The sequence below is a fragment of the Astatotilapia calliptera genome, chromosome 4 (genome assembly GCF_900246225.1).
Source record: "Astatotilapia calliptera chromosome 4, fAstCal1.2, whole genome shotgun sequence".
In the NCBI taxonomy this organism is placed as follows: domain Eukaryota; kingdom Metazoa; phylum Chordata; class Actinopteri; order Cichliformes; family Cichlidae; genus Astatotilapia; species Astatotilapia calliptera.
This window is the reverse complement of record NC_039305.1, coordinates 22,420,053-22,442,921: the sequence shown is the minus strand read 5'-3', so window position 1 is coordinate 22,442,921 and position 22,869 is coordinate 22,420,053. Positions and strand designations below refer to the sequence as shown.

The 22,869-nt window shown below is 42.7% G+C and overlaps 1 protein-coding gene across 4 annotated transcripts in view; it reads right to left on the bottom strand.

Moving 5' to 3' along the window:
• Nucleotides 1-7,250: 7,250 nt before the first annotated feature.
• usp7 (ubiquitin specific peptidase 7 (herpes virus-associated)) overlaps nt 7,251-22,869 on the bottom strand; it is a 24,718-nt gene continuing 9,099 nt past the window's right edge. For 2 of the 4 annotated variants that reach the window (XM_026165500.1, XM_026165499.1), the window contains exons 4-31: nt 22,499-22,637; nt 22,196-22,284; nt 21,962-22,070; nt 21,107-21,237; nt 20,897-20,951; nt 20,702-20,782; nt 20,268-20,358; nt 20,067-20,149; nt 19,624-19,733; nt 18,736-18,913; nt 17,962-18,106; nt 17,642-17,772; nt 16,284-16,418; nt 15,723-15,824; nt 15,160-15,265; nt 14,355-14,447; nt 14,164-14,231; nt 13,819-13,919; nt 13,352-13,505; nt 13,047-13,114; nt 11,975-12,083; nt 11,025-11,102; nt 10,832-10,932; nt 10,137-10,236; nt 9,672-9,791; nt 9,504-9,575; nt 9,298-9,388; nt 7,251-7,644 (exon numbers count right to left, since the gene is read on the bottom strand). In XM_026165500.1, coding sequence (XP_026021285.1) covers nt 7,538-7,644; nt 9,298-9,388; nt 9,504-9,575; nt 9,672-9,791; nt 10,137-10,236; nt 10,832-10,932; nt 11,025-11,102; nt 11,975-12,083; nt 13,047-13,114; nt 13,352-13,505; nt 13,819-13,919; nt 14,164-14,231; nt 14,355-14,447; nt 15,160-15,265; nt 15,723-15,824; nt 16,284-16,418; nt 17,642-17,772; nt 17,962-18,106; nt 18,736-18,913; nt 19,624-19,733; nt 20,067-20,149; nt 20,268-20,358; nt 20,702-20,782; nt 20,897-20,951; nt 21,107-21,237; nt 21,962-22,070; nt 22,196-22,284; nt 22,499-22,637 — 2,947 coding nt within the window. In that variant the 3' untranslated portion in view covers nt 7,251-7,537. The remainder of the gene's footprint in view (nt 7,645-9,297; nt 9,389-9,503; nt 9,576-9,671; nt 9,792-10,136; nt 10,237-10,831; nt 10,933-11,024; nt 11,103-11,974; nt 12,084-13,046; nt 13,115-13,351; nt 13,506-13,818; nt 13,920-14,163; nt 14,232-14,354; nt 14,448-15,159; nt 15,266-15,722; nt 15,825-16,283; nt 16,419-17,641; nt 17,773-17,961; nt 18,107-18,735; nt 18,914-19,623; nt 19,734-20,066; nt 20,150-20,267; nt 20,359-20,701; nt 20,783-20,896; nt 20,952-21,106; nt 21,238-21,961; nt 22,071-22,195; nt 22,285-22,498; nt 22,638-22,869) is intronic. The other 2 variants (XM_026165496.1, XM_026165498.1) reach the window with 2 other exon arrangements.

The following is a 22,869-nucleotide window of genomic DNA, read 5'->3' as shown; positions in this document are numbered from 1 at the left end:
AAATGACACATTTAAAACATTCAAATTTACTCCACTGTACCCCAACCTTTGTTCTCTCTCAGTACAGATTGAGTACGACAGTTCTGCAGCCGGGCAAAGATGTTTGGAAGAGTGAGACCTCTTTCTTTTAATATCACTATCTTAACGTCAACTCCGAGAGCAAATTCTCTGCACTCCAAGCCCGTGTTGGGTGTGGGTGACACACGCGCGCGCGCACACAAAACTTGTTGGTATGTTTGAAGCTGGAGCGTGATGTCACGGGGGTGGGCGTGGAAAGGATTTTGTCCCGATCCCAACCTGGAAGCAACATGAGGCAGCTCGTGTATCGATGTTAGCAAACGAAGGCGTCTAGCCTGGATAGCAGCTGTGAGACGAGCTGATATCCAGTTCTCTTCCATCTCCAGATATCTGTTGGTGCTCCAGACATTTTCATTCCGGTAACTTCTAAATATGTTCATATCACTCTTTATAGCCTATTAGTTTTATTTTCTATGCACTCTGAGCTCATAGCAAATTAGAACAAACATCCTACTGAGTGATTTTGCAGAACTACCTTCTATTTATAGAGTTGCTAATTATTTGGCATTATTGCAGCAAACCAGCCCATGAAATGGATGAAACATCGTGACTGGGTTCCAGCGCTACACAAGGGACCTGCTTCAAACATACCAGCATGCCAATCAGATTACTTCTTCCATGTGAGGGTGAAGAGGTGACCCTCCTGGATAAGATGGTGTTTACTGCGTTTGGTGAACAGTGTGATAATAAAACCAGGGAAAATGAAACCTGCTCCTGTTAAATATTCTTAAGTCTTTTGCTGTATAAATACCGTTATGTTTTTCAAAAGATACAGTAAATAAAGTAATGTTAGTAGTGGGTGATATCATGTAAACACTGTCATGATTTTATGTAAACATTTTGTCATTTGTAAACTATAAATGACATGGATTCTACACTGTAACTGATGTGATGTTCTATAAAGTGGTTTTAATAAAAATATAAAAAAAAGGCAAAAATTAGTTTGTTTCTTTATTCAACAGTGGTACTCAGTCAGTACATATTCAGTAAATGCAAATTATTTACACGGCAGTGCACTACAGGCATAAATCTAGACCCCTAGATAAAACATTATGGCATTATAGCAGTGACAACTCCTCCACAGTAGCAGGTGGGATTTTTCTGTTTTGAGGACGGCTCCTTTTACCTTTCAATACGGATGGTCTGTTTATGTTTTGATCAAGAGCCTTTTTTTGGGCAGCTGAAGAGGAGAAGTCTATCTTATAGCCAACCACTGACTGTATCTTGGTCATATTACCCAGCAAAACCTAGTATGCAGGTTCATCTGTAACAGTCCTTGTGCCACGGATCAACACTGTTGCTTCTACATTAAACAGAAGAGCAGTGACGTGGGTGCAGGTCTCTGCGACTCCGGCCATACAGGTGCAGTGGGCGGCTTCAACCTCCCCTGTGATGCTCACAGTGACCCATGGCTGCAATGCTGGTTCATTCAGTCTTTGAGAGTGCAGGACCTGAAACACACACAGACAAAGTTCATTTAAAGACAAGAACTATGAGCCAAGGCCAACACAAATGTGTTTTATCTACTTTATCATAAATGTAACAAAGTGTTTAGAATGTTAGCACATACATGTAATTTTTCATTTCTTTATGTGTCCATCTATAGAACGCTGCATGTTATAGTGTAAATCTGCCTGTTCTGTCAGAAACCTGCCTGCAGAAAATGAACCCAAAGTATGTAATGTGTAATGTAATCACTTTAGAGATGGAGAAAGCATAAAGTGACAATTATGAATCACTTAATATGATAAGGAGATTCTGCAGGTCAATATATAAAATTAAAATAAAATGTATTTTTAGTGACACAAGATACAAACATGGAAGCAAGATGTATAATTAGAATTATTTATAATAAACATTAATAAATTAGTGCAATTTCTTTAACCATAAAGAATAACTAAATCCTTCAGGACAATGTCACATCAACCTAACAGCGTCCACATGTTCTCACTGTAATTTCCCCTCATGAATGAATTTATGCTGCACTAATGTGAATGTTTGCAGGGAAATCAAACGCATTTTACTCGCAGTACTCGAGCTGACTTACCTTTGTTTGAATGACGACTTGTACGCGCTGACTCCAAAGACAAGGTACGAGAATATGTCAGGCTACGTCAATAGCGGTTGGTCTTCAGAGTTTCTACTCCACGGCCGTATGTCATACGGGTCCACATTTCCAATGCACGCTATTTTCTGCAAGTACAGCTGCTTCGCCTCTGGACGCAATCGGTCTCTATACATTTCATTCTCTTTTGAGCTGCTTTTAAGCATCTTGTAATCGTCGTTCCAACACAGTGTGTTTGTTTTGATTCGTAGACCCCGAAAATGGTGCCGCGCTCCCACAATGCATTGCGGCGTGACGTCAACTCCAAAGCCCTGTACATTAACATATTTTATTGTGAAAACTGTTGTTGGAACCATACTGAATTTAACCAGATAAATGTTTTATATAGTGAGAGAGAGAGTATGCAAATTGCTAACAAACAGTCATTAGAATTCATCATACATTGAGAATAGCAGACAAAATCAACAATACAGCGCTTCCAATTTATAATAATAATTAATATTGTGCTGAACGCAGAACAAAACATTAAATAAGCCACACCAGTGTCTACTGTCTGTCTACTGTTTACTATCAAAGCCAAGTGGCTAATAAAGGTAAACAGAAGTTTTCTTGTTAGTTTATCTTATTTCAGGATACATGTCATATATCCACTTCTGTGAGGACAGCATTGTGCCATCACGCACCAGGGTGAGTTATAACAATGACAAACCCTGGTTTACTCCTAAACTCAAAAAGCTGTGGCTGGAAAAGAGAAAGGCGTTCAGAAGCGGAGACAGGGACTGCTACAGAGAGGCCAAGTACAGGTTCACTAAAGAAGTGGACGCAGCAGCAGATCTCAGAGAATGACTCGGCCTCTGCGTGGAAAGGTTTTAGGAATATCACAAACTACAAGCCTAAAACCCCCCACTCCACTGATGACTTGCTCTTGGCCAACACCCTCAACGACTTTTACTGCCGTTTTGACGAGCCATCAGGCAGCCTTCACACCTCCAACGGCCCCAACAATAGAGGCACTTTGGACACTCATTCCCCCACCTCTCCCCCCTCCATAGAGCCATCACCACCTTCAAACACTTCACCTACAACACCCCCCTCCTCACCCCACACAAAAGAGGATTTCACACCACCTCCTCCCACCACAACTCTTCATATTCATGAAGCAGATGTGAGGAAGCAGTTTAAGAGTCTGAATGCTCGAAAAGCTCCCGGCCCAGACGGTGTGTCTCCTGCCACCCTCAGACACTGTGCAAACGAGCTGGCCCCAGTGTTTTCTGGCATTTTCAACTCCTCACTGCAGGCATGTCATGTGCCTGCCTGCTTCAAGTCCTCCACCATAATCCCTGTCCCCAAGAAACCTAGGATCACTGGACTAAATGACTACAGACCCGTGGCTCTGACATCTGTGGTCATGAAGTCATTTGAGCACCTAGTTCTCTCCCATCTCAAGACCCTCACGGCCCCCCTCCTGGACCCCCTGCAGTTTGCATATAGAGCCAACAGATCTGTAGATGACGCCATCAACATGGCCCTACACAGGAACCTACGCCAGGATCCTGTTTGTGGACTTCAGCTCTGCCTTCAACACCATCCTTCCAGACCATCTCCGAGGCAAGCTTTCCCAGATGAATGTGCCTGATCCCATCTGCCGGTGGATCACTGACTTCCTGACGGACAGGAAGCAGCATGTGAGGCTGGGAAAGAATGTCTCGGACTCCCGGACCATCAGCACCGGCTCCCCTCAGGGCTGTGTTCTTTCTCCTCTGCTCTTCTCCCTGTACACCAACTGCTGCACCTCCACCCACCAGTCTGTCAAGCTAATCAAGTTTGCAGATGACACCACCGTTATTGGACTCATCTCGGACGGGGATGAGTCTGCCTACAGGAGGGAGGTTGAACGTCTGGTGTCTTGGTGCAGCCACAACAACCTGGTGCTGAATGCCCAGAAGACAGTGGAGATTATTGTGGACTTCAGGAAGCACACAGCCCCACTCCCCCCCATCATCCTGACTGACACCCCCATCACCTCTGTGGACTCATTCCGCTTCCTGGGTACCACCATCACCCAGGACCTGAAGTGGGAGCCCACCATCACCTCCGTCATCACGAAAGCCCAGCAGAGGATGTACTTCCTGAGGCAGCTGAAGAAATTCAACCTGCCAACACGGACAATGATGCAGTTCTACACCGCAATCATTGAGTCCATCCTCACCTCCTCCATCACCGTGTGGTACGCTGGAGCCACTATCAGGGACAAACAGAGACTGCAGCATGTTGTGCGCTCTGCTGAGAAGGTGATTGGCTGCAGACTCCCATCTCTGCAGGACCTGTACACGTCCAGGACACTGGGGCGTGCAGCTCGGATCTCAGCTGACCCTTCTCACCCTGGACACAGTCTGTTTGACCTGCTCCCCTCAGGCAGGAGGCTCCGGTCCATTCGCACCAGAACCTCTCGCCATAAGAACAGTTTCTTCCCCTCTGCTGTTGGACACATGAACAATAAACGTACGACTGTTCCCACCACTAACACATGACCCTACGCTGTGTTCACTGCATCATTCCATGTTTGGCACTGATCACCACCTGCACTCATGTATATATCATGTATATATCTTTCTATGTAGCACTTTTAATTCTTATTCTTACTTTTATTTTTTCATGTCTATTTAAGCGCAATTTATGACAGTATGTTTGCACTGAAGCACCGCAGCAATTTCCTAATGTTGTAAACCTGCTCAACATTTGGCAATAAAACCCTTTCTGATTCTGATGTCATACATAATACTTGCCATTATCCAAAGACACACCTGCTTACCTGTATAAAAGGCCCCTAAGTTCGGATAATTCTATTTGAGTTCTGATACAGGTGTTTGTAAGTTTATATAAGTTAATATACTGTTCATTTAATATTCAACCTTCTATTATTTTGAGCCAGCCCACCATCTTGTGACATCATCCAGTCAGTAAGGTGGGCAGTTTAATGTCAGATGAGTGATGTGAGTCTGGTGGGGATGATTCTTGTGGGATGTGATGTGTGCATGAATGATAAGTGAGTATTAATCTGTGTTGCAGTCTCCGTTCCTAAATAAAGAAATTACCTATTTTTGAAGTATCTTTATGACTTTGGGTGATTGTACTTATATTGTTATCAGTCCAGTTCTTTTTGGTCACTTCAAGTAAGTTCATAGAAGTGTGAGGTTATTTATTTATTTATTTTACAATTTCTGCTGCCCTCTTGGCTAGATCGATCTTGAAAAACACTTTTAAATGTTAATGACACTTTTTACCCAGATAAATAAATGATATGTAAAAGTCACTTGTCATTTCTGGCTCTACATTACTTGATATTCTTCGTGATATATGGTATAGCTATTTTTTGACAGATTTGAGGTCAACAAGTCATTTATAACAGCTTAAATTTCTGCAGTAATTTTTTGGAAAATACCGGGAATCACAGGTCGCACACTGGCACGGATAAGCAGCAGCGGTGCGTCTATTTGTTTTTATAGAAAATTTTTATTCAACATACATTTTCCAGCAAAAAGGCAATATACAGGAATAGTTGTCGTACACTGCTGCTACACTGAGGATTTTAAAGTGGAAAAGATCAAATTAAGGTGTGATTCTGCAGGTCATCTCTGTACTGCACTTCTTAACAAGACAAACCAATGCAGTTAGTTTTTAAAAGAAAAACAATCCAAATGTAACAGAGGGGGAAAAACCTGTCAATGGTACATCAGGAACGCAAAACAAACGAACAAAAAAGAAACCTACACACAAGAAATATGAACACCTGGCTCCTTCTGTACCCAACAACAAAGGCGTGTGTTTCTCTTAAATTTTACACGTTCATATTTTTAAATATACAATTCTTAAATGTTGTCTGTACAGAGCCAGCTATGCGCTATTAGGGGTGCATTCCATCTGTGCTTTAAAAGAAAGAAGAAAACAAAACCTGAAATTAACAAAGGAAAAAAGAAATTCATAGGGCTTAAAGTGTTTCTTACAATGCTGGTTTTTTGTCTCCAAACAATCCTCAAACCAGTGGGGCTCTAAGTGTCTGCAGCTCCCTACCAAGCACAGCGCAGTTACTGCTCCCAACCACCAGGGGGCGACAGATTCAATCAAGAAAGAAGAGAGGTTGCAGCTTGCGTATGTGTGTGTGTGTTTTACAAGAGGAATGACTGAGAGGAGGGGGGGGGGGAACCTTTAGCAACCCCCCAAAAAACTAAAAAGGAAGTCATCAGGGAGGTAACACATATCTGTGCGTGTCTGTGTGTGCGTGAATGTTACCTAGCAACTCACAATCAGGAAAAAAAAAACAACTACTTTTGCCAGACCTGAGAAACTTCTAAGGTTAATTTCCAACGTTCAAGAGGAAATACAGACAAATCGTATTTTTCCCCATTTATTTTAAACAGATTCTGTTTTGCAGATTTTTTTGTTTTTAATAATACAAGGTTTGCAGAAAGAGACAAAAAAAATTTATTTTTTCCTCCAACCAAACTAAGTGGAAAAGAGAACTTGAGCGTAAACTTGGAAATACTGATTTTTGTTGCTCTGTAGGGATGGGAGCAGAAAATATAAGGAAACCTCATCATAAGAGCAAACCAGAGAACTTCAGGGTGGACGCCAGCCCGCAGCTGCTTTTGCAAAAATTATTAATAATTTTAAAACGACTGCATGTCTCCATCATTTCTGCAAGTCAGTCCTCCAAACAGCACACTCATTGACCTCTCCGCACAGCAGTGTGACGCCCCTTTGAACAACTTTATTTAAAAACAACCCCCCAAAAATTGTGAAGGGGGAAAAAAAAAAAAGCTGTAAATGAGGTGGAAGTGAAAACTAAGCCTAGAAGTTCATATTTATATATGAAAATATTTATATATAGCATACATATTATATATGCTATACTGTGTCGTGATTCCTCCTAATTTTTTTTTTTAAACCATAAAATCCAATTACACGTCTCCCATTTCTGAACAGGCAACAAAAAGCAGTCAACAGGCAGACAAGCCAGAAAAAATAACCGAACAGCCTCAAACGTGGAGGGAGACGATTTTTAAAAAAGGGGGGGGGAAAGGGAAAAGAAATAAAATGTACAACAAAATAAACAGTCAGTGGTTGGTGCGGTTTATTTTGTGGTTGAATAATCCATCAGCTGCAGCAAGATCCCAATCACTGAAGACATAGTGCCGGTGTAGAGCTGTAGAGGTGTCCAGGCGGGGTGAAGTGATGAACACACACACTCTCTCAGTCTTTCTCACGCACAATCACACACACACACACGGTTGTTGGTTACAGTCTGTGGTTATGGTTTGTTAAAGTAGGTAGGGATGAAGGCGGAGCAGGAGAGGATGAGGAGGACCAGGGGAGAAGGTGGGGGTGGGGGCTGCTTTAGTTGTGGATCTTGATTGCTTTCTCCAGGTAGGTGTAGCGACCTCTCTTTGGAGCTTTGTTGAAATGATCCAACCCTAGCCAGGGGCGCGGGTGGGACATGTTACCTACACAGGAGGACACATCAGAGAGGCCATTAGGAGAAGTGACAGCGCCACCTGCAGTACAGAAATCACATGAACAGTAACAGGAGCAGTGGGAGTATTTCTGTAGCCCGCGTGACATCGACATTAATCTCGGGTGTCGCTGACACACCGGCCAATATTAGGAACGTGAAGAAAATAAAGTCCAGTTTTAATGATTCTGGTGACTGGGTTGGGCTACACACCTCAAAACTATCGACTGCAGGGGAGCTTTTGGCCATTTTGATGCAGTTACATTACAAATAAGAACCAATCACTGCTGCAGTGAACAAAACACCAGAGGTGCCGTGTCACACTTGTAAAGGAATCACTAGAAAGGCAGTGTGGTAAATACTAGAAATACACATGCCAGCCGCTTTGTTAGGTACACCTGTGTAACTGTTTGTTCTCACACACGCACGCACGCACGCACGCACACAGATCTAATCAGTCAATCACATGACAGCAACTCAGTGCATTTTGCCATGCAGACATGATGAAGGTGACCTGCTGAGGTTCAAATTCAAAATCAGGGAAGAAAATGTAGCATGGTTGTTGGTTTCAGACTGAGTGCTTCAGAAACTGTTGATTTGGTGGGATTTTCCCACACAACCATCACTGGGGTTTACAGAGGACGGTCCGAAAAAGTAAACAGGGAAGCAGTTCTCTCTCAAATAAGCACTCGTTACATCCAAGGTTACAGAAGAGCATCTCTGATTGTCATAGCCTGAAACAGATGGGCTACAGCAGCAGAAGACCAGCCCAGATGGCACTCCTGTCAGCTAAGAACAGGAAACTGAGACTACAATTTGTAAAGGTTTGCAAAATTTGGACCACAAAAGATCAAACCGTCTTGTCTGAAGTTGATTTCTGCTGTGACATTCAGATGGTATAATGTGGCAAAAACAGAATGAAAGCATGGATCCATTCTGCCTTTTATCTACACTTCAGGCTGTTGGTGGGGGTTTAGTGGTGTGGGGGATATTAGTACCAAATTAACATCATTTAAACACCACAGCCTCGCCAAGTATTGCTGCCGACCATGTTTATAACCATGCACTCGTCTTCTAATGGCTACTTCCAGCAGGACAGCAAATTATGTCACAAAACTCAAATCACCTCGAACTACTTTATTGAATGTGACGATGAGTTCACTTTACTCAAATAACTCCCACAGTCACCAGATCTCAGTCCAGTAGAGCACCTTTGGGATGTGGTGGAACGGGAGATTCACATCACGGATGTGCAGCCCATAAATCTGCAGCAGCTGTGTGAAGCTGTCATGTCAATGTATCTGAGGAATATCTCTAGCACCTTGTTGAATCTGTGCCATAAAGAATGACGACAACTCTGATGGCAAAAGCAGATCCGACCCAGTACTAACACAAGGTGTACCTAACAAGGTGGCCAGTGAGTGTACATAAAAGGTCTTTAAAGTTCATTATTAGGTGGATAAACTTGTATAAATATGAGCAGCCGTGACATTGAAGTGGTGCATGACGAGGCACTGTCACAGTTTCATGCTTTTGTTTTATTTTTGTGTTTGGCTCTAGCCTGGTGTCGTTCAATCGGCGCAGTATCAGTATCAGCAGCAGTTACACTGGTATCGCTCCCAGTAGCGCCGCAGGCAGTAAATACCTGGCTGTGGTTCAAAGTCCTTCAGGTTGACCTCGTACTCATCCTCATTGATGTACTGATGCCGACCCATCATCACAATTGCAAACTTGAACTGAAAACACACAGAGACAGACATCTGGTGGTTAACTACCCCCCTTGTTAACACTTTAATTATTTCAGCATCAGGAGAACGCTGTTTAAGAAGAAGCAAACCAACGACGACCTACCTTCTCAAACTCTTTCTCCTGGATGTCCAGCATGGTCTGGATCCTCCTCATCACCTCCCGAAACGACTCACCCTGCACAAAGGAGAATAGGATGGCAGTGAGTCAAGAAGAAATAAAATAAATAATAATCCCCACATTATGTGGTACAAGTAAACAAAAAAAACACACCTGTCTGATCTTGAGCAAGAAGGGAATCCCAAAGGTGCCAAAGACCTCCTTATGGAAGTGAGCAACAGGGATTAGCATTTCAGTGTCCTTATCCAAGTCCACCTGGTCCAAAGGAATCTCCTGAAAAAGCCAAGCAGCACAAGAGAGATGAAGGAAGAAAATAAGCTCAGATCAAACCACTGACTATAAAATGTAAAAATAAACACACTGTTTTTACCGACACCTGGTGGTCAAAGTTTTTAACGCGCTGTAATGACGCAAGAGCTACAGAGAAAACTGAGCCAGAAGCTTGGTATTTAACCTTTAACAAGCATGAAGTAATACTTCTACTGCTAACTGACTGGCTGTGAGGGCAAAAATACAGTGTCGGCCTGACGGCGTGTTAAGTGGAAGTTAAGCGGCTAACATAAAATAAACGACACAGTGAAACGCGCTGCACAGGCAACGCCTCGCATAAACACTCACCTCTATTCTGAAGGTGCGGCTGGCAGCAGGAGATAAACATTCTAGCAGCTCGTCCTCCTGGTGAACTCCGATGATTTTATAGCTTACTATCTCTAACAGCCTGCAGAGGGAGAACGAGGGAGGAGGCATTAACGCTCTGCAGGAGCTTCTCAAATGCAGTAAAATCTGATTCTGACATCACACCAGGGAAAACAAGAAATTCAACCAAACTAAAGGGAAAGGTGCCAGTGCAGTCACAGAGAGCAGGTTTACAGAATGAAATGGGGCTGTGCAGGCCGCGGTTGCTGTGAGGGTTGTAATTGTCAGACTATAATTTTGTGAAAAGTGTTTAAAAAAAAGGAGAAGCAGCACACATTTCGCACGTGGTTAGGATTAGATTAAAAAAACAAATCAAAGGGGTTAAACAAAAGCCAAAATGTTACCTGGATCAAGATGAGTGGAAAACTAAAGTGATAAACTTCACTACAGACAGTCTAGGCCACAACAACAAGCACTCAATCTCTAGTGATTTGCCCAGTGTCAAAGATAATGTTCAAAAAGCTAAAACGGACCATAGTGTGCTCGATTTTTTAATTTTAACTCAGTTTACCATCAGATGCAAACTCCCCGTACGGCAGAACAGCTGGAGCAGCTGTCAAAAAGTTCTGATTGCAACCACTGAGAGGAAGACAAGCAAGCCAAACACAGATGGATACCTGAGCTTCTCAGAGCCATTTTCAGACAGCTCCACAGCCTTTTTACATTCTTCCAAAAGGTCCCGCACACAGCCGTGCTTGTCAGGGTAAAGAGTAATCTCCTGCAACACAAGAAACAGTTTCATGTCTATGGTTGAATCACAGAAACATTTTTCCTTATGTAAAGGTTTTTGGGGTTTTTTGAGTGTCGTACCTCCTCTCTGAACTGGCTGTTGAGCCATATGGATTTAAAACTCCTCCTGTTCTCAAAGTCTGTTATCTTCATCTTTAACTGAGAATACATAATAGAGAAAAAGAGAGAGATAAAAACAAAGTTACTCCTTTTGTGGACTCGTAGGATGTGGCCTTCGATTTTCTTCTGCTAATCTGGGGCCAGGTCACTGGGCCAGCAGCCTAAGCAGAGAAACCAAGACCTCCCTCTCCCCCAGCCACCTCCTCCAGCTCATCCAGGGGAACTCAAAAGCGTTCCCAGGCCAGTTGAGAAATGTGGTCTCCCCCGTGTGTCGTGCGTCTACCATGGGGCCAGGGTAACATGAACACCTCAACCAGCAGACATCACAGTCAGATGCCTGAACCACCTCAACTAGCTCCTTTCAACATGGAGGAGCAGCGGCTCTATACCCGGTCCCTTTCAAATAGCTGAACCCCTCACCCTTTCTCTCAGGGAGAAATTAGCCAACCTTCAGAGAAAGCAAATTCTGCCTTTTGTATCTATGATCTAATTCTTTTGGTCACTACCCAAAGCTCGTGACGTAGGTGAGAGTAGGGACGTAGATCAAGATACAAATCCCTGTCGCTCATGAACAAGACACTGAGATAAGTCATCCACCTGAGGATGTAACTCGTTCCTGGTTTGCAGGAAAGATTTGAAATAAATAAAAACTTTCTCACAACCGTTTGTGTGTTAAAAGTTCAGGTAGTCAGAAAACATTTTTACCCCAATGACTTTGTTTTCTATCAGACAGCATTTTATATTTTATAACGGAGGAAAGACAAAAAGACATTTAAGATTACCAGAATTATTACCGGCACTATGAAACACTGAGCTCCTTTTCAGGGGAAACACCAGTTATCTTACTCGAAAGAGAGAACAAAGACAAACTTGAAATCCTGACACAGAAAAAGTAGACAAACCAGTCCTACCTGCTGGTAGTAGAGTTTCTTGGGCTGCCGAGGCTTGAAGAATTGCAGCAGGTCCCGCAGCGTTCCCTCATAGTTGTGTCTGAGAGGATTCCCTGGACCGTCCCTGTACCTGGCCACCACACCACCAGGCAGGGGGGGAGGACAACAAAGGGGAGGGAAGAAGGGTGGAAGGAGAAGAGAAAGAAAAGTGGGAGGAAAAGAAGCAAAGAAGCAGAGGTGGAGGTGAACAGCAGAGCAAGACGAAAAAAAAGAAGCACAGAGGGAGAGGGAAGAGTAGGAGGAAAAACAACAGAAGACAGGTGGAGGGGGGACAGGTTATGCAACATTTCTACTGACAACTGCAAGTAATCAAATCAAAGGCAAACCTGACAAAAGCTACGAGTCACAACACTATTCAAACGCGGTCTACACGCTCCTTTCTACATGTCAAACAGAATGACAGGATTTTGAGTTATTTAGGAAAAAACAGCCTTGAAACAACACTGCATTATTCATTAAACTACAGGCCGTCTTTAGCAGATTTTCCTGGCTCCAAATGAGCCTTCTGGGCAATGACTACGCACGTCGGCGAGATCGATCTATGTACAGTGAAGGTGATGAGTCAGTTATTTGGCCCAAATCCATGTGGTTTCCTATTTTTTCTGACCATCAGATTAAGAAGCAACATAACACGCTTCAGTAAATAAAACACCAAAAATAACGAAACCGGTCAGAAACATTTTGTCACAGTCCCTCTATGCAGGAAAAGCCTTTGTTTAGTATAACCTTTTTTTTGTCAAAACCACAAAAAAGGGATAATTACGCTACAGCAAAAGCATAATTACTCAGTTATGTGCAAAGCAAGAACTAAAGTGCTCTCCCTTGTAGTTGACTTCATGTTCAGTGTTGTTTCAAAGCCCTTAACTGCATTTTTCCTGACTATAAAGGCCATATTTTGGCTTACAGTGAGAACAACGGCTTAAGAAGAAAAAAGAAAGAATGACAATCACTATTATGCACTGTTATTGTTACTACATTTACGAAGAATGCAGTGTGTGTGTGTGTGTGTGTGTGGATGAGACAAGCCTCCTACCCCTGTGACTTGAAGAACTGCAGTAGCATGGGATCTGTGTTCAACCTCTGCGCTACAGTCTTAGCCACCTGACAAACACAAAAACAGACAGTTCATGACGGGCCTGTCAGATTTCACCTGTCAATCAAATTTAATGCTAGCAGGTGGAGGGGGTGGGGGGCAGCAGAAATCCACTCCCGGATTAACAGTAGCAGCAAAAAATAAAAATCAGTCTTCGTATAATGACTCGGCAGCTTCACATGAGTATTTTTTAAAAATAATAAGAGTTAATCAATATTCATCCAAAGAACCTCAACCGATCGTACCTGAAAATAGTTCATGCGGTTCGACAGTGTGACCACAAAGCCGGGGTCGTTGTGGATGGTCTTGTCGCAGAAAATGACGTCCACCCGGTGGTAGAGATCCCGGAAGTAGTCCTTGGCCGTAGGCAGCTCGCTGCTGTCGTTCTCTGGGTCGTCCCTGTGGTGTTGGAGAAAGGTTGGAAAGACAGTTTGAGGTACGGGTTGTGTTGTAATGACGGGAAAACAGAGATCAGTGTGACAGAGGGAAGTGTGAGTGAAGTGAAGGTAGAGGTCAAGGACAGAAAGCGCAGGCCAAGAAGTAAATGAGGGCACAAGTAAAGCTAACAAGTTCTGCAACAATTTCTCAACCAGAGCGTCATCAAAGAGAGACATTTAAAACGAAGGCAACTTGAAGCGTGTCGACCTCGGGAAGATATCAATTTGGCAGATTTCTCAAAGCACAAGTGCCAAAACCCCCCAAAACAACTTACTTCTGGAAGACAATGATGTCCCCGTCCATGAGCTCGTCCAGGGCCTTGTCCAGAGAGACATCATAGTCCTGTATCCGCTCTGTTAGATTGGGCTTTACTTCCTGTAACACACCAAGCATCGGGGGTTATGCAGTCAATTTATCTGCTAAGTGCAAGATAGTATTTATTTTTGTGGCAGATGTATGTATGTACCAAGGCCTACATATGACAGAGTGCAAGTGTGCACATGAGAGCCTAACACAGCTTCTGTGCCAGATAGAGGAGCCTGAGAATGTGAGAGTGTGAGGGAGCAAGTGAGAAAAAGACAGGAGTGTGTCAGCGACTGGGCGTCACAGAATAGATCACCTCATAGAGGATAAGGCTAGTTTCCTGCTGAAATCCTGCTCTCTCACACATGACTGGCAGCAGGTCTCCTGGTTAGAGGGAAAAAAGAGAAGCAGAGAAAAATCTCAAAATCTTTACGTTCACTGCAGACGAAGAATTCACACACTGCACCTTATGACAGGGTACTGAGGTTATAACAGAGTCACGCTTACTTATTTTGCAGGATATAGGTGTGTAGATATGTCCACAATAATTTAAGCTTCTGGTTTTGGGGTCATACATCTTCAAGAACAACATGACATCATCTAGAAGAGAAAAACAAAACAAAACAGGGCAAGGTGAAATCAGCAGCTATACAACAAGCCTGCCAAAGAAGTGGTTGAGGAGCAGTATAGCTTCAATTTGCATAAATATTGTTCAACTGAAACACTAAACAAAGCACAAAACGCCACTTATGGTTCTGCATTTGTGTCTGTTGGTGCAGTTCTCCAGCTATGCAAAGGGAAAGATTGAGCGAACTGAGAAACAAAGAGATACGTCCAAGCGTTTGCAGCCTTCGGGTTCACTTAGTTCCACTATGAAAGTTGTTTTTCACAAACCACAAGGATCACCAACACCACGTAAACTACATGTCTCGCATGTCTCTAACGTTGACCCCAAGTGGCAGCAGGCAGCTACAACATCGCACTACAAACAGTAGCATGCCAGAGCCTTTAATCAGCAGCTAAACACAGTGTTAATAATCATAAACACTCAGAACAAACCCATCAACATTCAAACCGATCAGTAACTATGTTACTGAGTAACTAGTACTCTACGTTTATGACTGTGACCTCTAAGGCATTGTGTCGATTATTCTTATCTACACGGTACCAACACAGGCAGCTATGTAAGTGGAATCAAAGACTGACACCTGAAGAACATGTTTTCTACAAAAATGATATTTTAAAAGTTTAGAGAAAAGAAAGTGCTAAGACTCAAAGTCTGATGATGAGCGCCGATGGATGGAGAACTTACGGTCTTTATCAAACTTGGGTAACGTGGCCCCACTGGCTGCCATCTCTGGATCTACAGTCTCCAAAAATATTGTCCAGGGGTTCTCATTGTCACTCAAGTCGATCATCTGAAACACAAAAATGTTCCAATCTTTAAAAAAAGTTTCTTATGTTACATTTAACTGAGTCATAAACTCAGGAGTGGTCCCAGGAATTAAAGTGACATAAAACTGTTGTATTATACGGAAAACTTGTAAAGAAAAAAAAGACTTGTAAACAAACTGAGGATTTTTTTATTTTATTTATTTTTTTAAAAAGAGAGATTTGACAGGTGATTCTATACATGGAGTAGTTATCCAGGGATTCAAATTAAACTCAATTTAGATAATGATTCATAAAAAAAATAATTCAGGGAGTGATAGTTCCTTCTAGAACCCGTGCTCTAAATCCTGCATATTTTTGAACTGATCTTAGCACAGTTGTTCTGGTTCACTGGCAGCTTTCTTTCATTATTTTAATGCAAAAAAAACTGGCTAAAGCATACAGGAATTTTTGAAGATGTGTGCCACAGGTGCAAACACCTACCGACTTGTTGCAATCGGCCTCGTAGTCGAGCATGGCAGGTCGCTTGGTTCCGTTGCTACGGGCCTGCATGGGCCAGAGCCTCATCTGGTCCTGTGGAAAACCCTGCGGCACATCAATACAGTTTCAATTTGCGTATAAGATGTGGGAAAAGCAGAAACGTGTTGAGAAAAAGACATCAAGACTAAAATTTCCAACTGGTATTTACTGATCAACCGCAGGGAGCCAGAATTTAAGCAAGTGTGTGTACATGTGTGCTCCGCACTGTTGACAAGCTAACAAGCCCTCTCTTTCAGCCTGGGGTCCGAGCGTGAACCTGAGACACAGCATGTGCGTGAATGCGGTTTCTTTCACAAATATTAAACTTCCACCGAGCACAAGTTACTTTGATGAAAGATAAGTTTACTGACTAAACATTTCATGCATCTTGAAATCTACAAACTAAAACTCTTCGCAGTTAATCTTAAATGGTTTATTTTATTCTTTAATTTAAAAAAAAAAGTTAGAAATTTCATCCAAATATCCATCACCATCAAAGAGCATACAGTCCCACAGATGCCTCACCATGGTCTGGGAGAGGTTCTGGACAAACTCTTGCAGCGTGGAGCTCTTCAGGACCTTGAAGACCGTGTACTTCACTTTCTCCTCGTCGTACATGTCGTTGCCCTGATGACCGCAAAACTGGTCCTCGGTCACCATCTGCCCAGAGAAGGAAGATGAACAGCATTAGTATAACTGGACCAAGAACCAAAGTGTGAAAAATAAGAGACTAAAGACTTCATGCAATGAAAACTCACTCCCCCACACCCAAGTTATCTCTAGATCTCGACAAAGCAAGAGCTTCATTCTTTGTATCCACACTGGTGGTGACATTTCACTGCAGCAGTCAGTAGCGCGCACGCACACGCACACACACACACACACACACACACACGAAATCATAATTATGTAGAGCTTTCTGTTTAGAGGGGTGCTCCACTGCTAAGACTTTCAATGAGGTGTCAGTTCTGATGGCTTACAGGCAAAGTGCAAAGCAAAGTTTCACACAGCCTCATTACAGCCTTTAAATGTTACGCTTATCACCTCTTCAGAGGAAAATAATGAGCGTAATTAGCCTTTGTGCTGCCTTAATACTCGAACAAGCAAGTAAGTCAGTGCTGAAAAGGGTAAACCTTTATCATTTAACAAGCCATTTCCTTATTATCACTGACTGCTCTTCTCCCCATCTCAACCACACAGAGACCGCCAAACCAGAGCGAGAAGACCTGCAGTTGTGCGTGCCACTTGTAGGTTACACCGAGTCCAACAAAACACTCGAACACTTTGCTTGACAGAAAGAAGAAGCTTCCGTTTTCCAGCCCGTCGTTAGCCCGACGATCCGATCCAACATAAATGTCTAAACGTCATCTACTCTTTTTCAAAAAGGCAAAACAGTTCATTCTTATCGCACTGAAATCCAGCATTCATCCACCTATGAAACATATCTGCCCCGTCTAAAGGTGCACGATGTTACACTTTGCATAGCTTCTCACGAACTAAGCTGTTTCTGTCAGGCCTCTTATGGAGGTCGACTTTATTGGGTTCAAGTTCGAGCTTCAACAGAACAAATATACTGATTAATATGAATAAATAATCTGAGAAGTACCGTACGAAGTCCTGCACCTTTACACACTTTAAGCAATAAACACCAAACCATCCAGATTACAGTATGATGGCGTAAAACGGCACAAGCTGCTAGGTGTGGTGTTTCGACACAAATGTGGCTCTACCTGAAATCCACAAACACAGCTTCAATTTTCTCCTGTACTTCCTACACTGTAGGTTTCTCATGTGCTGTATACTAAATTATTCAGCCACCCAAGTATTTTGATCGCAAAGTATCAAAGCACCACAGAGCGCTTAAATAACCTCCGATTCCCTACCTGGACCTGCATGTAGAGGTGAGCCTCTTGGCGTTCCTTCCTCTTCTGTGCCTCCACCCTCTTCTCCTCCTGCAGACGCTCCACCAGTTGCTGGGGGATGTCCACGTCGGTCATCGGCTGGAGCACCTCGCCTGAGTGTGGGTAAAACGGCAGAAGTGATCATTTAGTACAACAGTATTATTCACTACAGTCACCTCCATGTGAAACAGGAATTTTATTTGCACTCATCAGCTCAGAGGAACCCTCCATGTGTTGCTGGGAAAGTTTCTCATACCGATGTTTTTTAAATGACGAGTGAAGAAGGACGGATGTTTACTTACTGAGCTTGGACTCACGGATGTAGACCAACATGTACGCGTTGGTGCAGTGGCGGACGGAGAGGTCATCGTCGTGTCCGCCGTAGTTGTGTTCTATGGCCTCCTCCTTGGTGCATCGTGACACTACGTCATCATCAAACTTGCACCACTGCAGAAAGAGACAGAATGATAGACGGAGACAGATGGTGATTGCAGGATGGGGTCCCAGCCAGAGGAAGCCAGAGGAGGATGAGGAGCAGAGGCGAGATAGGGGTGGGGCAACCACCAAGGATTGGAGGGGAAAAAAGAGAAAAACCAGAGAGCACTTAAGACAATCATTGTCACACAAACCTAAATGCAGAATTAATGTAACATCACACTGATGTGTGTATATCAGAGGGGTTTACTCGATGAGTATGAGATTAAGAGTCTGAGCTGAGAGCTCGTGTTTACATCCGACTCTTTACACTAACACATCTTTTCTGACAGCGTTTATTCCACTAAACATCTAAATTGTGAAACATCCCTTTTCTTACATTAGGTGATATCGTCTCACCTGTCAGGAAGCTTGTGTGTTCTGTCATTTTCAGTATAATAATCACTGCAGACCTGGGAGGCACTTATTCTGACTCTCAACCCTTGGATCTTAATGCATGCAGCTGTATGTAATTAATAAACACTTAAGGTCAAGAGGTAAGATAACATAGCTCTGAATTCCTCCACAACATAAACTCCTTTTTGTTTTTTTGTAAATTTGAGCATTTTTGGTGAAAAGTGCAGAAAAAAAATTGTTCTCACTATTGGATCCTTGACACTCACTTTGCCGTCTCCTTTGGGGTTAAGATAGACGACGTAGTGACCGCCATGGTTGTCCCCGCTGTGGACTAGCACAGCGTGGAGGATGTAGTTGGCTGGGTCCTTTGAGTCTGGCTTCTGGAGGAACTCGTCCAGAGGTAACTGGTCTGGAAACTCAAATCTAATGAGCACAGAAAGATGGCGAGGCGTTAGAGACAAAGAAATTGAGAAGGGAAAAAAAAAAGAAAAAAGGATGAGGTAAGCAGCAGTATTTAAAAAAATGGAAAGGTAGAAATAAAAAACAAATAATGTGAAAAAACAATGTGTAGATTAATACAAAAAGGGTCAAATATCAGCCAAAAAGTAGCATAAAAATGGAAGAAATCAAGAGTAAACTTGAGCATATTCAAAACTACTGTCATTCCACACCCACACCCGTGTCTCCATGTACGTATACAAAGCCCTCAGGATGCCAGTTGGCTGTAGCATCATCACAAGGATGAGTCAGAGCTCATCGAAATGGCACAGCAGAAAGTTAGCACTTCTAAATGGTAGCGTTTGCTACAAGTGTCACATTATTTCTGCTGGATTCTATTTTTAACACCATTAACTGTACACAGATTGATGGCACAGAAAACAATCTTGGTTCCTTTCTCACCGTCTGAATAAGCGAGGTCAGGGCAAGCTTTTCACGAGTGTAAAGCTCAAGTGACATTCCTCCTTTAACCTATGCTACAATGGAGCAGACCTTCTCTAAAATTACATTCGAGCAGCACAGTTACCGTCTCATTGTGTGACGGGGAGTTATCAGGGTGCGTTCTGCACAGTAATTCACAAGTAACCTTACTTCAAAAACTATTTTTAAAGCATCAGCTTGTTTTTTTTCCTTACCTGTCATTGATCTTGATGTTTTGGTCGGTCTGTGGGTCGTACATGAACCTCATCAGCTGCAGATGGAGGATCGGAGGGAAGGTGAGGAACTTCACTCCCTTTTCTGCTTCCTGCGACGCAAAACAAAAATGAGTCAGTCATCTGGTGAGGACATCCCATTGACATTAATCCTGCCATTATAAACCCTTTCAGCTTTAGGCTGCTCATTTAAACCATATCAAAACAAGGCAGGTAAACAAGCTCCAGATCTTATTTTTAGAGCTACATATTTCTGTAGCTTGGCAAGAAAAACCGGAAACCTACTGATCCATTTGAACACGTCTAATTTTTGGAACACCAAATATTTTTTCACAATGACATAAAAACTAAAATTTTAGTCCACTTTGCTTCAATACCAACAGCATGAAAGCAACAAGAGCCAACAAATTGCAGAAATACTTCACCTGCAGCCCGTGTTCTCCTGCGTCATATTTGTTGTCTCCATCTAACTGCTCGGTTGCCACATAATCTTTGAATGACTCAAAGACTGGAAAGAAGCAAAGATTATATTTAGAAAATCGCCGCTTTGATATGTGTGTGAAAATCATGATCATGCAGGACAAATGTGCCACTGATCAATAAAACACCACATTTATGCTACTCACTGTTCTTCTTTCCTTTTATGCTAAGCTGGATGTCATAGTAGTCCTCTATCCGCTCAGACCTGTAGTCCACATGCTTACACTGGATATATGACTGCAGAGTGACACACACACACACGCAGAGTCAGACTATACGATATGAGAGGCGAGTCAGAAACATTATTTCTCATCGGGTCACGTCTTGATTTACCCTCAGTCTATTCTTAAACTGGCCTTGTTCCAGGCTACATCCTGTGCTGTGTTAGCCTACATCATGTCGCTGTGTTTACAGAATCTACTGTGCGAGACGTGCTGCAGAGACATTACTGAGCAAAATAAACACTATAAATTTCCCCTCATAAGAACAATATTGTACAAAAGATATGCAAAATATGACCATAACTAAAAGGGCGAGTCAGCTAAGAGGAGGAAGAGACGGAGAAAGAGAGATGACATACCACCATCTTTCCTCTGAAGAGCTTTGGGATTGTTCCCTCAACACAAGTGCCTTTCATTTTGTTCTCTACGTTGTCCAGGAGCTGCAGTGCGCGCGCGCGCACACACACACACACAGACACACACAAACAGTAAATACTGTCAGCTGTTGTTCACCGTGCATACAGGACCTTTTTAAACGTGTATAGGAAACTCACCACTCTGCACAGCTCCTGCACATCATGTTGCATGAAGCTATCTAGTGTTTCCCACCTGCACGTAAAAACACAAACACCAAGTGAGAGAATACAACCAACCGTCACAACGCTTATTGTGAAATTCTGATGGTTGACCCACATGTCAAGCATGCAAGGATCTAATAGTTTTGCTTACAACACATATAATATTCTAAGCAAGTCCTAACTTACCCAAAGGACTTCGTGAGCTTCTTGGTGCCAACCGGTTTGTCGCTGTGTTGCAGCTCGTAGAAAACCCTCTGCAGTGCCAGGGGGACGCTCTTAGAGGAGTCATCTCCTTCTGTGGGCATCATGTAGACCGCCTGGGAAGGATAAGGATGCTCCAGGATTACAACTTTTATATAAAACTAATCATCTTAGGCTGACTGGACTATTTTTGTGAAAACATTTACTATATTTAAACTCCAGATATGCTACTGGAAAATTTCAAAAAGCACTTTGATCGTAGAATTAAAAGAGCCAGCATGGGAGCAATGAAACAAAAGCAGCAACTATAGTAGAACGTTACAAATAAATAAATATGCATGTCATAAAAATATATATATTTTTCAATATGTAGACGATGATATTTGAAACTGTTTCAATGCTCATTTCCACCAGGGTCATTCGCCCTGGGTCAGTAGCATTTTCTTGGCAGTAGAAAGTTGGCACGTGCAGAGCTTAACAACTGAGCTTGTTGGCTAAAGAAAACAGCAGTCGTGTCTATTGGAAATATTTCGCATTTGGGGGAAATAAACACAAGAAAGCCGATATACAAGATCCACTCATTTAACCAAGCACCTGAAAGGTGGAACTACTATATCAAGAATTAAGAGCTTTGTGTGCCTCATGTCACATTACAACCTGCTTATTCTTACTTGGATGAAAAATTAAAAGCTTTATGACCGTATTGAAAGTGGTGCTGAGAATCAGGGGGTTTAAAGGTATTTTAAATAATCAAATCTATTATGTTAAGAACCCTATAACAGATAAGAAAAACAGCCACAGCCACACACAGTCATTAGAAGCCACAAAACAAAACCTTACCCGTCGTAGCTGGTTGGTGAAGAAGAGTGTCTGTAGCAGGCTGTTCATGTAGCAGGTCGCTCCTTGGTTCTTAAGTCCAACATAGCCTGTGTGTTTCTTTGAATCCCAGCTGGTTACAGAGACCAAAAACTTCAGTTAGTTATAAGTCATAAACCCTGAACAGAACAGAGAAAATGCACATGGGAAATAGTTTATAAAGACAAAAATAAACGACTCAAATAGAACACAACATACGCCACTCCGTGTGGGGCATCCGCCTGGACGTAGACTTCGAATGTAACTTTGTCGTCGTCGATGAAGCCCCTCTCTGGATCGGTCACATCCTGAAATGCATCATTGCAAAACAGTTAATCTTTTTAAGAATAGCAATTTGTAGTAATGAAAGAATACAACCAGGCCCAAACAAAAGGTTAACAAAGTGGTAACTGCTGAGCGAGAAGAAAAAAAGAACCCCACCAACACTCACAGCAAAAATATTCCACTGTTTCTTTGACAAAAGTAACAGTACATTAATTTCTGACAGGTTTGTGTACTTACACTCCAGGACATAAAGTTGGAGAAACCCCAATCGTTCTCTTTGTGGAAGAACAGGTGACTGATCCTGCGGCTGAATGACTTCTCGTCGTCTTTGTGGTTAATGATCTTTAGCATGGCCTGTGCGTGGCAAGACCATGACCTGAAACACCAAAGACACGACACCTGAATACTAAAGAACTGTTTAAAAGTTGTATTATTTCCTCAGGAACATTTTGGCGGCACTGAAATCGGCACATTTAGAAGACTGCGTAGGCTACGACGTTAAAACATAGGAGAGCAGGACCAGCAACCTGTGCAAACTTATGAGCCAAGTAAGCCATCCAACACTGTTCCACTTCAGCTACTGAAAAACATAAAACAGTGTTGTGCAC